General features: G+C 48.0%; 1 protein-coding gene across 1 annotated transcript; it reads right to left on the minus strand.

Annotated features, from left to right (window-relative positions):
• Window positions 1-1,790: 1,790 nt before the first annotated feature.
• Window positions 1,791-12,151, minus strand: GCSAM (germinal center associated signaling and motility). The gene is made up of 6 exons (XM_002716843.6): window positions 11,985-12,151; window positions 9,927-9,995; window positions 7,287-7,331; window positions 6,336-6,382; window positions 4,399-4,427; window positions 1,791-3,591 (listed from the first exon to the last, which is right to left on the minus strand). Exons 1-6 carry the CDS (start codon window positions 12,011-12,013, stop codon window positions 3,274-3,276), a joined length of 537 nt encoding a protein of 178 aa, XP_002716889.2. The 5' UTR covers window positions 12,014-12,151; the 3' UTR covers window positions 1,791-3,273.
• Between the last annotated feature and the right edge of the window lie 432 nt (window positions 12,152-12,583).

Below are 12,583 nucleotides of genomic sequence, written 5' to 3' on the forward strand. Positions count from 1 at the left end.
ATAAGTTTTTTATTGCTGAACCATCAAGTGTTCCTGTGTTCAGCTTTTTGAAAATTAAAAAAAAATTTTTTTTAAACAGGCAGAGTGGATAGTGAGCGAGAGAGACAGAGAGAAAGGTCTTCCTTTACCGTTGGTTCACCCTGCAATGGCCGCTGAGGCCAGCGTGCTGCAGCTGGTGTACCACGCTGATCCGAAGCCAGGAGCCAGGTGCCTCTCCTGGTCTCCCATGCAGGTGCAGGACCCAAGGACCTGGGCCATCCTCTACTGCACTCCCGGACCACAGCAGAGAGCTGGCCTGGAAGAGGGGCAACCGGGACAGAATCCGGTGCCCCGACAGGGACTAGAACCCGGTGTGCCAGCGCTGCAAGACAGAGGATTAGCCTATTGAGCCACGGCACTGGCCATAAATAATAAGTTTTAACAAAAGGCAAATTCTGTTCAGGACAGAAAATTCTTTCATAGGAAAAGCTCAAAGAAATGTAACTATCATGTTGTACTAAGGTTATTCCTTTTTTTTTAAAATTTATTTATTTATTTGAAAGGCAGATTTGGAGAGGGTAAGGGAGAAGGAGACACAAAGAAAGAGAGATCTTCCATCTGCTGGTTCAATCCCCAAAGGCTGCAATGGCTAAGGCTGAACGAGGCTGAAGCCAGGAGCCTGGAACCCTATCCAGGTCTCCCATCTGTGTGGCAGGGGTCCAAATAGTTCCCAGGCACATTAGCAGAGCTGGATCAGAAGTGGAGCTGCTGGGACTTGAACTGGTGCCTACATGGGATGCCAGCTTTGCAGGCAGCTGCTTAACCCACTGGGCCACAACGCTGGCCCCATCCTAAGACTAATTCAACCCACAGACTTCCACAATGGTCCAGTATCCATGTGAAAAATTACAGCACGCACCCAATCAGTCTGGTATCTGGAGGACTGCTGGATCACCAGACCCTTTGGCATGGTTTTCTCTCCATGTAATAAAATAATTTTGTTTCTCTTTACTCTTTCATCATTTACTTGGGGTTTGTGATAGATGATTTGCAAACATTGGACGCAGTGCTCCTTTTTATGAGTGAAAAAATGCAACTTCCAAGTAAAAGGCTAAAGATCACAGAAGGAGAAAGAGACAGCTGAGGACCTGAGTCCCAGATTCTCTCTGTTGGGCCACCCTCTTCCCCTAAGTCTTGGATGGTCTTCCCTGTCCTGCTACCACATGCACCTCCTTTGAAACCTGAATGAATCCTGGCCAAAGGTCGCAGTCAGGGTTCCATGTGAAAGAAGATTGCTAAAGGTAGGAAGTTAACAGAAAACAAGACACAACGAGGTGATCGGCTCTTTAGCTGAAGACCATCAGTGGCACAAACCTACCCGAGTCTCTGCATTTATCCTCACTGGTCTCTGAGTACACTGTAAATATCAGAGTTATCTCGCTTTGATGAGCTTTCCTAATCAAACAGTAATTAAACACACAATACACGTACTGCTTCTCACCAACTTCTATGTTAACATCCCTAAAACTAGGACAGTGGCTGTGAGTTCAGGAAAACAGCAGGTTGAAAACACGTGTGAATACAGAAATAGTCTAATACAGAAATAGTCTAACAATTGCTAATTGTCCTCAGCCTTACTCATCTAATTTGTGGTTTAATATTTTCATACCATCTTTTTTTTACTTTCCTCAACACTTCTTTTTTTTTAACTTTTATTTAATAAATATAAATTTCCAAAGTACAGCTTTTGGATTACAGTGGCTTTTCCCCCCAATAACTTCCCTCCCACCCCCAACCCTCCCATCTCCCGCTCCCTCTCCCATCCCAGTCACATCAGGATTCATTTTCAATTATCTTTATATACAGAAGATCAACTTAGTACATATTAAGTAAAGATTTCAACAGTTTGCACCCACACAGAAACACAAAGTGTAAAGTACTGTTTGAGTACTAGTTATAGCGTTAATTCACATAATACAACACATTAAGGACAGAGATCCTATACGGGGAGTAAGTGCACAGTGACTCCTGTTGTTGACTTAACAATTGACACTCTTATTTATGGCATCAGTAATCACCCGAGGCTCTTGTCATGAGTTGCCAAGGCTATGGAAGACTTTTGAGTTCATCAACTCCAATCTTATTCAATCTTAGGGGTTCCACCAACAACCAAACACATCTGTATAAAAGTTTATCTCACATTATGAGATATGGGGAGATATCTTTAAGCTTTTCTTCTGGGTGCCTAATGATCGACAGTATGTAAAGGAGTGAGTGTGGCTGAACTTCAGTACAACTTTATTTATAAAAATGAGTGGTGGTCCAGATTGGACTTGGGGGCTATGCTTTGCTGACTGCTGGTTTATAGACAGAATCCTAGCAACACAAAGGAAAACATGAGGGGAGCTACGTAATCTAGGCATACAGAGAAGTACTCATCAGAGAAGGTGTTTGAGTGTGTGTGTGTATTGTTTTCCTCAGGGGGACATCTTATACATATTTTATGTATAGTACTATTCAACATAGACATTTACTAAATACTGGAGGCTCTTCTGTGTAGTATATTGTAGCACTGAACCGAAAGCCAGGATGTCAGGTTCTAACCTTAACATATCTCTGGGCAGATCATACTTTTTGACCCAGGAGAATAAGAGGGAAGGATCTCAAAAGGCCTTTCTGCTCCATTCTCAGGTGCTGTGATTGTTTTACAGAGATTCACAGGGAGAAATATAAAGTTGAAGAAATACCTACGGGTTAAAATTACACAAAAAAGCTGCACTAGCACCTCCTATATCCCCCTGTGTAATTATCCAAGCCAGGGAGGCCAATGAGTTGAAACAGGCCATGGAAAGGACACAGCTCAGAGGCTGGGGGTGGAGGTGGGTGGGGCGTAGGGGGCTGAGGGGCAGGGTAGGTATGATGAGTGAATTCCCCCTTGGGTATGCTTGTAGGATGAGCTTCCACGCAACTTCAGAGAGCAACCATGGGGGTATTCTGTACGCACCCTAACAGAAGAGTGGGGCTCTAGGTGGTGCGCACTGCTGTCCGGGACCAGGGAGCTTTTCCCACCACTGAGCACGTCCAAACCCACTTGGAACCAAAGAAGGATCTCTGCTTTCTTAAACAGCCGGGTTCAGGATAACTGCCTGAACTGTGGGTGCGGGGCACTGAGTAGGAAATAAGGGGCGCTGGTGGCTTGCAAACCATGCTCCGCAGAAGAGGTTGCTGGGGGAAGCCAGACTTGCACCCCACGCCTGCTTCTGCTGGTGCCAGACGAGCGCCCGTCCAACCCCTTCATTGTAAACAGGAAACCGACGTCTCTAAAGAGGCCATCCGCGAGTGAGGCTGTTGCAGGGAGTGACAGGGGATTCTGCTTGGCATGAGAAGTTCATACTCGTCTTCCGGGGAAGGTGGGTGCCTCGGGGTGGGGGGCACACGGAGGAGTGAGTACTCAGTCTCGGTTGCTGCCGGAGTCTCACGAGGCTTTCCGGGCTGGTGGGAGATGTTCTCGTAGTACTCCTCCGCAGAGCTGCCGGAGGGCCTCGCCCCGAGGACCCTGTGGTTGATGAGAATGTAGCACAGCTCCTCCGGGTGGGTCTGCTCACCGTTCTCCTGCGGGCAGAGGGCAGGCATCAGTGAGAGCTGGCCCCCTGCCATTCCCCTCGAGGCTGCAGTCTCAACACAGGTCGGGCCCCACGACCTCTTCCTCTCCATCTTGTGGCCTTTTTTCCTAAGTGACTGCTCCCACCTACTAGACAAGGCAGCCAGAGTACCCATGTTGCCAGGGTATACAGCCCTGGGATCCAGAGTGACCCTGGCCACCCCATAGAATTCCCAAGGTCTCATCACGCTGGGGCAGTCTGCTCTCATGAAAGGGAACACTTTGATGACGCTTAACGATACTTAACGTGATTGATTGACGATATTTAGCTACCCATTCTGGAGATATTTGCTAGCCAAAAAAAGAAGCAAACACTCATGCCGGAATTTCTGGAGATAAAAAGCAATGCAGTAAAGTACAAGGGAAGGTGTGTAGATTTTGGTTTTGAATCTTGGCTCCGCCCTCTTGCAGGCTGTCTGGCTTTGGGGGAATATCGCTTATTCTCAGTTTTCTCATCTGTAAAATGGGGTAAAGATAACAGCACCAATCGTATACGGTGGTTGTAACAGTTGTGTAAGATGATACGTGACCCAGCACGTGGCCGGTCATACAGGAGGTGCTTAGGACGTGGTTGTTGCATTCAGTAAATTCTGCAACAGAAGTAGTGCTGCTGCTTCTGCCACCAGGCCCTGGACATGGCCCCAGGGTTTAAGCACTGGTATCTAAGTCTACCTTCTAAGTTAGGGTCAGGAGGTGCCTCCGAGGGCAACTTCTCCATATGGTTATCACAGGAAAAGGCTCAGGGCTGTTCTTATTACCTGGATGGGAGCAGATGACATTCCTTCATCTGGAGGAAAAAAAAAATGAAACATTCAGTGAATTTCAGGTCCTGGGGAGATTTGAAGGGAGCCAGAGTGGACTGGGATATAAGCAGCCGGGGAGCCCAGGAGCACCGGGAGTAGCCCCCTTGTGGCCCCTCTGACTCATAGCACATCCCTGGGGAGTCGCGGTCCATCCTAGCAAGGAACAGGCTGAGGGGCCGGGTGGAGGGAGGCATAGTGTGAGTCTTTAGATAGGAAATCCTACTCCTTCCTCAGTCCCCATCCTCAGGGGCTCAGAGGCTGGCATGGAAGGCAGACAGGGGCTCTGGGAGACCCAGCGCACAGAGAGGAAGCTCCTATTTCTACTGTGGGCAGCAGGAGTTGGCTACAAGATGCTCCGGAAAAGTTTGTCAAGAGGAAACTCGGGGGCTGAACATTCCCATCCCTGCACCACCTGCTGGTAGATGCAAACACGTGCAGGCCAGGTTTTCAAAAGCCAACTTCCTTAAAGTTAGCTGGCTTTGGTCGTTCAGCAAAGGGGCTGGATACACTTGCTCTTCTATTCCAAATCTGCCCCTTAATCGCAGACACACACCCTCACTGGATGCTACACAGGAGGCGGGCATATCTGCGTAGGGACCACGTGCTAAATGGATTGCCGTTCCCTCTGTCCCAACATCCCAGACTCAACACTTCCATACTCTCCTGTGTATGTTATTCCAAGACAAGGGTCTGTGAGTTTTAGCATCAGAGGTTTTACTTCTATCACATTTTACACTGCTGGAGATTAGGGTTTCCTGGGACCACCATTCCCTGGGGTGAAATGGCAAGGGCTGGGAGGGCTGTACTGCTCATTTCCGTACCCCAAAAGGCTGGCTTTTTAAGATTCGCTGTGAATGAACAAGGCTATCACTAAACCCAAGAAGACAAAGCCAACCTCCCCCATTTTTCTTCAGAAATGCAGTGGACCGTTCTCAGACCTACCCTTTCTTAGTCTGTCTGTCTCTTACTATTACCACCCTCCTTGTCTGGAATTCTCCCCCTGACTTCCACACTGATCTGTCACTGGAGACCATCACCCCAGCCTCCTGGGTGGTCTTCTGGCCTTTCCTGCGACAATCTCTTCTGCACCCTGCAGCTGGGCTGATCCCTGTCATGCAAATCTGACTGTAGCTGATGCTGCAAGGCCCTTCCGTGCCTCCAGTGGCTCTCTAAACAAAGCCCCGACCTTTAACTTGGCCAGGAGGCCCTGCCCCTGCCCTGTGCTCTCCGTGTCCTCTCTCCCTTCACTGTTTCTCATCACTGCTTTTTGCCTCCATCCTTTGCGTTTCTTGTCGCCAGTCAAGCCCTGCAGCCTCCAGACCTCAGGTGATGACTGAGGAACTGGATGATCCATAAGCCAATTCCTGCTTCAATGAGCTCCCCGGGGGCTGGCACTGTGGTACAGTGAGTTACTGCCCTGGCCTGAAGCGCTGGCATCCCATATGGGCGCCGGTTCTAGCCCCAGCTGTTGCACTTCTGATCCAGCTCTCTGCTATGGCTTGGGAAGGCAGTGGAAGATGGCCCAAATCCTTGGGCCACTGCACTCACATGGGAGACCTGGAGGAAGCTCCTTGCTCCTGGCTTCGGATGGGCACAGCGTTGGCGGTTGTGGTCAATTGGGGAGTGAACCATCAGATGGAAGACCTCTCTCTCTCTCTCTCTCTCTACCTCTCCTCTCTCTGTGTAACTCAGACTTTCAAATAAATAAATAAATAAATATTTAAAAAAAATGAGCTCCCCGTCCAGTGGGGAAGACATTTATGCGATTGGACAAAGTATGACGAAACGCTGGGCCTTCAGAAACATGCCTTTTGGGATGCACAGAGAAGGGGCGGCGTGGGAATGGAAGACCCTCCCTCAAAAGGGAAAATGATGGGAAAGCAATGACTTACTTTCTTTTTGGGAATCTTGTCTTGCTTTGAAAATGCATATTTTTTTCCTGTAGAAGGAAGGGACAGTCAGTTGGTTGTTTCGATATGCAGAAGCGGTGAACAAACTCCACAACTTGTTAAAGTCATATACCACTTACAGCACCTCCTTCAGCACAGAGAATAGAGAAGAAGAAAGAATGAGAGAGAAGGCTAGGTGGAAACATACATATTCTTGTGCTTCCTTCTTTCTTTCTCTCTTTCCTCCCTCATCCCTTTTGTGAATCTGACATGGAATTGATTCATAGATGGAGAACTGTGGTGATCCTATAGGTTACTTTATTGAATGATTTTTTTTTTTCCTGACAAACTCTCAGTTTGTCAGTGAAGGAGCTCAGATTATTTTTGTTCCCAGTCCTAATCTGTGATCTCCAACACACACACACACACACACACACCTTCCATAAGAGCATTCTGTATATAAGACCCCCTGGAAAAATGCCATCTACCTATATTTATCAATCATCTCTCTCATCTTAAGGGGAATATCCTGGTTTGCTCAGTTAGGTCAATGTCATTGTCAATCGCATAGCAGTGATGAACTATTTTTAGCACCCCTTTCACTCAAAGGCGTTCCAGTTTGGGTGACAATTTGTATTACCACAGTGACTGTCAGTTCTCTGTACGAGAGACAGAAATGTGTGCTCCTGGGTGTGCATGCTGGCAGCCAGTTGCAGCCTTTGCCTCGGAGGCCTTCCTGTTTCGGGAGAGTGCACCACTCATGAGACCGTTGTTCCTGTTTCTCACCACACTTGATGGCTCGCTTCCCTGGTTGACTCTCAGGTGACTGTGACTGGGCTCCAACTGGCTTCCACCATGGCCACAGGCAGCCCAGAGTTCACAGGTAACTTACAGAAAATACCCCATCAAAACCACACTTGGGGAAATAGCTCCTAAACACAACTTTCCACTCACCACGGAAGGCAGAAGCACCCTTCAGCGAAGTGGCGATTCCAGCATCTAAAATACCCAAGAGAGACAACACTGAATCACAAGATTGGTTTCTGCATCTCTGTTAAGGGGACTCCCTGCCCGTCACCATTTCTGCAGAAAAACCTTCTGTTTCCTGAAACAAGCGTTCGTCCCAGGGCACATCCACCATGAGAGAATGCCTTTGGCCTTCTAAGATGTGGATGGCACTACCAGCTCCTAATCAGCCATAAATACTTGCTGCTGGGTTTCCAGCCAGGGGAAAGGGTTTGCTCATCTCCAAGGCCAGTGATTCCCTTGGTCCCCTGGGGATGAAGAGGTGATCAAGAGTGATCAACAAGAAGTCAAGGTTCAAGTGTGTGGACATTTTACAAGTCAGTTCTCTCAGTATGAGTTTGGCAAAAACTGTGTGGGATTTCACTGAGCCCTGCATTTCTTGTATTTACACTATATTGTGATTGTCTGCTCCTGTGCCTGTGCCCTACACAAGAACATGTGCTTCACCAGGTTGGGGACCATATTTATCTCTTTCATTGATATGAATCACCAGTGTGTGCCTCAATATTCAACACGTGGCAAATGTGTTTTCAATAAATATTTGAAGGAGATATGAATGAGGAATGAGCAGCCAAGAACAGAGCAGCTCCAACTGCTGTAGGAGACAAGCAGATTGACTACCTTAACTGACTGCAGTGGCAAAGCTAAATAAGAGACATCCTTTTTAAGTCAGGAAGTCTTAGTATCTCTCTGCAGTCAGACTTCCAGGTTAAAGTCTAAGTGTCCGCCTATCTATCCTTCTGAATTTGAGGCATACTCAATGGACTATGTGGTTGAATGGGAAGCATTTTATACAGTACTACCTGGGCCACTTACACCACAAAAAAATTAAACACCATCCAAAAGCATCTTCCCACAGGGTTCCCTTAGAAGGGATAGTAGAGGAGCAGCTGACTGGACCTTGACCTTGGATAAGCGTTCTGATGACCTTTCCGGTCTGTGATTCACCACAGCCTTCAGGGCCAAGAGGCCCTAACTACAGGTTTTCTTCGTCAGAATGGCGTCAGGTGCCTTTGAGCCACACTGACTTCTATGGTTTGAATGTGTCTCCTGAAAGTTCATGTGTTTGAAACTTAGTCCCTAGATTTGGAAGTGGGTCCTTTGAGAGGCAACAAATATGAGAGGAGGTCATGAGCGTGGTGTCCCCATGATGCACTGGTGGCTTTATAAGAGCAGAAAGAGAGACTCGGGCTAACACACTTGCTTCATCTTGCCATGCGATGTCCTCTGCCACATTATGCTGCGGCAAGAGGACACTCACAAGATGCCAAGCTCTTGCATTTCCAAGCCTCCGAAACTGTGAACCAAATGAGCTTTTGTTCTTTTTACCCAGTCTCAGGCATTTCGGAATAGCAACAGAGAGTCTAAGACTTACAACTCCTGCAAGAACGATCACAAAGAACTACTTAATCACACCAATGCTGAGAAACTAACTCCACTGAAGAGATACGACCATGAAATTAAAGGAAATGGTTGATTTTGAGCTACTGATTAAACTCTGAACTCTTTGAGCCAGTTCCTTAATATACAAAATGAGGGTGCATACTGTTTACCTTACAACTGAGGTTGTAAGGATCAGATAAAGTTAGATGTGGGCCAAAGTGACTTGTAAGCTGGATGGTTTCCCTACTCAACTTTAGTGCAACATATCCTTGCATTTCAATACGGATGTCTGGGTTTGGGATGGGTTCAAGCAACCTACAGGAAGCAGACCAGATAAATCTCTATGACATCAGGCTACATGCCAGCGATTCCAGAGTCTTGTCTATTTTACAAAGTTTCCCAGGCTCCCAGTCCACCCAGTTTCTGCCTTGTTATGATGCCCAAGGCCCTTCTCATAACGTTTCATCAGCTGGACTGTATTCCTTAACATGTGCCCAGTCATACCTCCCCAAAAAGGTTGCACTGAAGAAATGCTCCCTGTTGGGGAGGATCATGTCTTCATGAGCCTCGGCACAATGCTTATTTTATAGGTGCTATCCTTTCAAAAGCTCTTGAAACTATAAGAAAAGTGCAAATAACTCCACAGGCCATAGGACACCCGGCTTTGCTACTCTTTGGGATGTAGCATCCTGGGATGCTAGTTGACTATCTTAGTGATTCTCTTCCTTATGGAATTCTTTAGGGCTGGACTATTCAAAAGGCCTGGTCAGAAAGGATTGATTGACAACATCAGGATAATCACAAGAGCCTTTCCATAAACCTTTCAACAGCTGTCCCATGTGAGAGAGACCACCTCAGAAGCAGAAACCTAGGGCTCAAAATCAAATGGCTAGGGTGCAGCTTGAGTACAAAGGCGCTTGTGGTAGGCAAACAAAGTGACAGCAGCAAAAAGGACCCCTTATTTTACTGCTAGGGGTTACACTTGACTTCCAGCAAATTAGCACATCCCTGGTCTAAAGTTTCCAAGTGTCTTTATTTTCTGTCCTGTCTTCCAATTTAACACTGTTCCAACTTCTGCTGAGTCTAAAGCAGGTACCTCTGTCATGGCGGTGGGTGGCTGACAAACCCAGAGATTTCCTTCTGCCAGGGCAAAGGCCGGAAGGATTCTGGCGAGTCTGCTCTCACCTGGATGCTCTCTGCTTGGCGTTCTGGAGTCTCAGGTTCCAAGGCATCTGCTGAGTGTCCTGCTGCCACCTAAAACTCAACACATCAGAAATTGACTAAGGAGTTCCTCCTCAGGCCCCCCATTTCCCCATTTTAAATTTTTTTAGACTTTTCTTCACTTCTATTATTTGTGTGTAACCCTGGAATTGCCTCTGTGCACCTGTTAATGTTCGCTCCTAAGCGTACACCAGTCTATCTCTGATCTGATCTCTCTCTCCATTGCCACAACCACAGCCCACTCATTTCCTCCAATGTCCGCCATCCACGTGTGATCATAAATCACTTCTTTCCAAATGTCCAGGAGTCCGCCTCGTGCCCCTGAGACTATCAGTGTTCCGAGTGGGGCCGAGACTCCTTGCTTTCCTGTCTGATACAGCTCCAGGACCTGCGTATGTGTGGTGGGGAAGTGCGCTGGTTTTGCTGAAGAGTGCTGGGGTGGAAGATTGTCTGACCAAGGGCTCTGGGTACTCAAGGTGGAGATTTCTTAGACAACATTGATGCTCAGGAAGGGGATGAAGTGATCCTTGCGATCCCCAAGGCTCCTCTGAGCAAGGAACACACTTTTCCTGTATTCTACTTTGTAGTGGCAGAAACCGAGTCACAAAGCATAATCCTATAAATACCCTCCCTGGCCAGTTCTTTTTTTTTTTTTTTTTTTTTTTTTTTTAAGATTTATTTATTTCCAAGTCAGAGTTACACAGAGAGAGGAGAGGCAGAGAGAGAGAGAGAGGTCTTCCATCTGATGGTTCACTTCCCACTTGGCTGTAATGGCTGAAGCTGTGCCGATTCGAAGCCAGGAGCCAGGAGCCTGGAGTTTCTTCCAGGTCTCCCATGCACATGCAGAGGCCCAAGGACTTGGGCCATCTTTTACTGCTTTCCCAGGCCATAGCAGAGAGCTGGATCAGAAGTGGAGCAGTTGGGTCTTGAACCAGCGCCCATATGTGATGCTGGTGCTTCAGGCCAGGTTGTTAACCCACTGTGCCACAGCGCTGGCTCCTAGCTCATTTTTTATAGACCAGTCTACCTTCTAACCTAGGAATTTTCTTGGTTTTAGTGATATTACTTTTTTTTTTAAACAGGAGTTGCTCGGACAGTCATGAAGATAATGGCCTTAAAAATGAGACTATTTTCTAATTATTATCTCGTACTATATGTCAGGCACTATGCTAACAACATATACACTAGAATCCTCCAGGGTGGATACTGTATTATTATGATTTCCAATGAAAACAAAGAAACTGAGGTTCAGGACAGTTAAGCCAGGGCCAGTGCTGTGGCTCAGCGGGTGAAGTTACCAAGTCCTGTCTACTCCACTTCTGATCAGCTCCCTGCTAGTGACCTGGGAAAGCAGCAGACAATGACCCAAGTCCTTGGGCCCCTGCAGCCGAATGGGAGGCCTAGAAGAAGCTCCTATCTCCTGGCTTCGGATTGGCGCAGCTATGGCCATTGCGGAGTGAACCTGCTGATGAAAGACCACCCCCCTCTCTCGCTTGTTCTCACTCTCCCTTTCTCTCTGTCTCTCTCTACCTCTATAACTCTGCCTTTCAAATAAATAAATAAATCTTTACAAAAATGACAGTTAAGCCAAGTGCTCCACCTACTTAGATGATCTCTCTCTGTCCCCCTGCTTCTGAGAAGTGTGGATCCAAGGAGGCTGGAAGTAGCAGGAGGCTCTTTATAGGCCCTAGACAAACTTTAATGGTGAGAAAAGGGATGGGTATCTGAATTCTTGTGCAGCATTCAGAGGTCAGGCACACCCCCTCCCCAGGCCTGGAGAAAGTTCTCTGTTCCTTAGGCGGTCCCTGTTACAAAGTCCTCCTTGGAGGAAGTCAGTGTTCTCACATCCCGGCTCCTGGCTACCAGCTGCTGGCTGCGACTGCAGGGAGAAGGCAACACCTATAAGGAATTTCATGCGACACTGGATTCTGGTCAGGTTCCTTACCAATTCCCGACACCCCCAGGGGCAGCCGTACACCGCCCTGCCCCTCTCTCTGCGCGCTGTGGGGCATCTGGACTCACCGGCTTTCCCTCCGTGGAAAGTTCCCCATCCTCGGGTTCTTTACCACTTCCCTCCGGGGCGTGGGGCCTGGGCTCTGCCAAAGCAGCTGCTGTGGTGGAGAAGGCGCTGCGTGGCTCTGAGAGAGACGAGCTGGGGCCGGCAGAGCGCCTGTGCTAAAGGAAGGAGTGGCCGGGGAGGAGCCCGGGAGGCGCTCACGTGCAGGGCGTCCTCAGGCCAGGGCTTGCGTGGACAGCGCTGTTGGCCGCAGCCAGAAGCTGTGGGTCAGGGAGGGCTTCGGGTCCCAGGGGAAGCCCACGGTGCCACACCAGCCCAGCTGGGCAAGTTTTCCCACGTGAGACGCTTACGTTTATAAAATCACCTTGTCTCAGAATAGCCAGAGGAGGAAACAAAGTTAACCCAAAGTCAAACCACAGGGTAGTAGAAATAGAAGCTATGAAGAACCCTTGCAACCCACTCATGAAAAAACAACCCCCAGGAACAGAATGGGCCAAATGTTTGAACAGACCCCTCACCGGGGCCACTATACAGAAAGCAAAAATTTGCAGCCAAAGAGACTCAACATCACGGTCACAGCCGGTCACAGCCGTTAGGGAAATGT

The sequence above is a fragment of the Oryctolagus cuniculus genome, chromosome 4, assembly GCF_051225735.1.
Source record: "Oryctolagus cuniculus isolate XC-2025 breed Fujian yellow rabbit chromosome 4, ASM5122573v1, whole genome shotgun sequence".
In the NCBI taxonomy this organism is placed as follows: Eukaryota; Metazoa; Chordata; class Mammalia; order Lagomorpha; family Leporidae; genus Oryctolagus; species Oryctolagus cuniculus.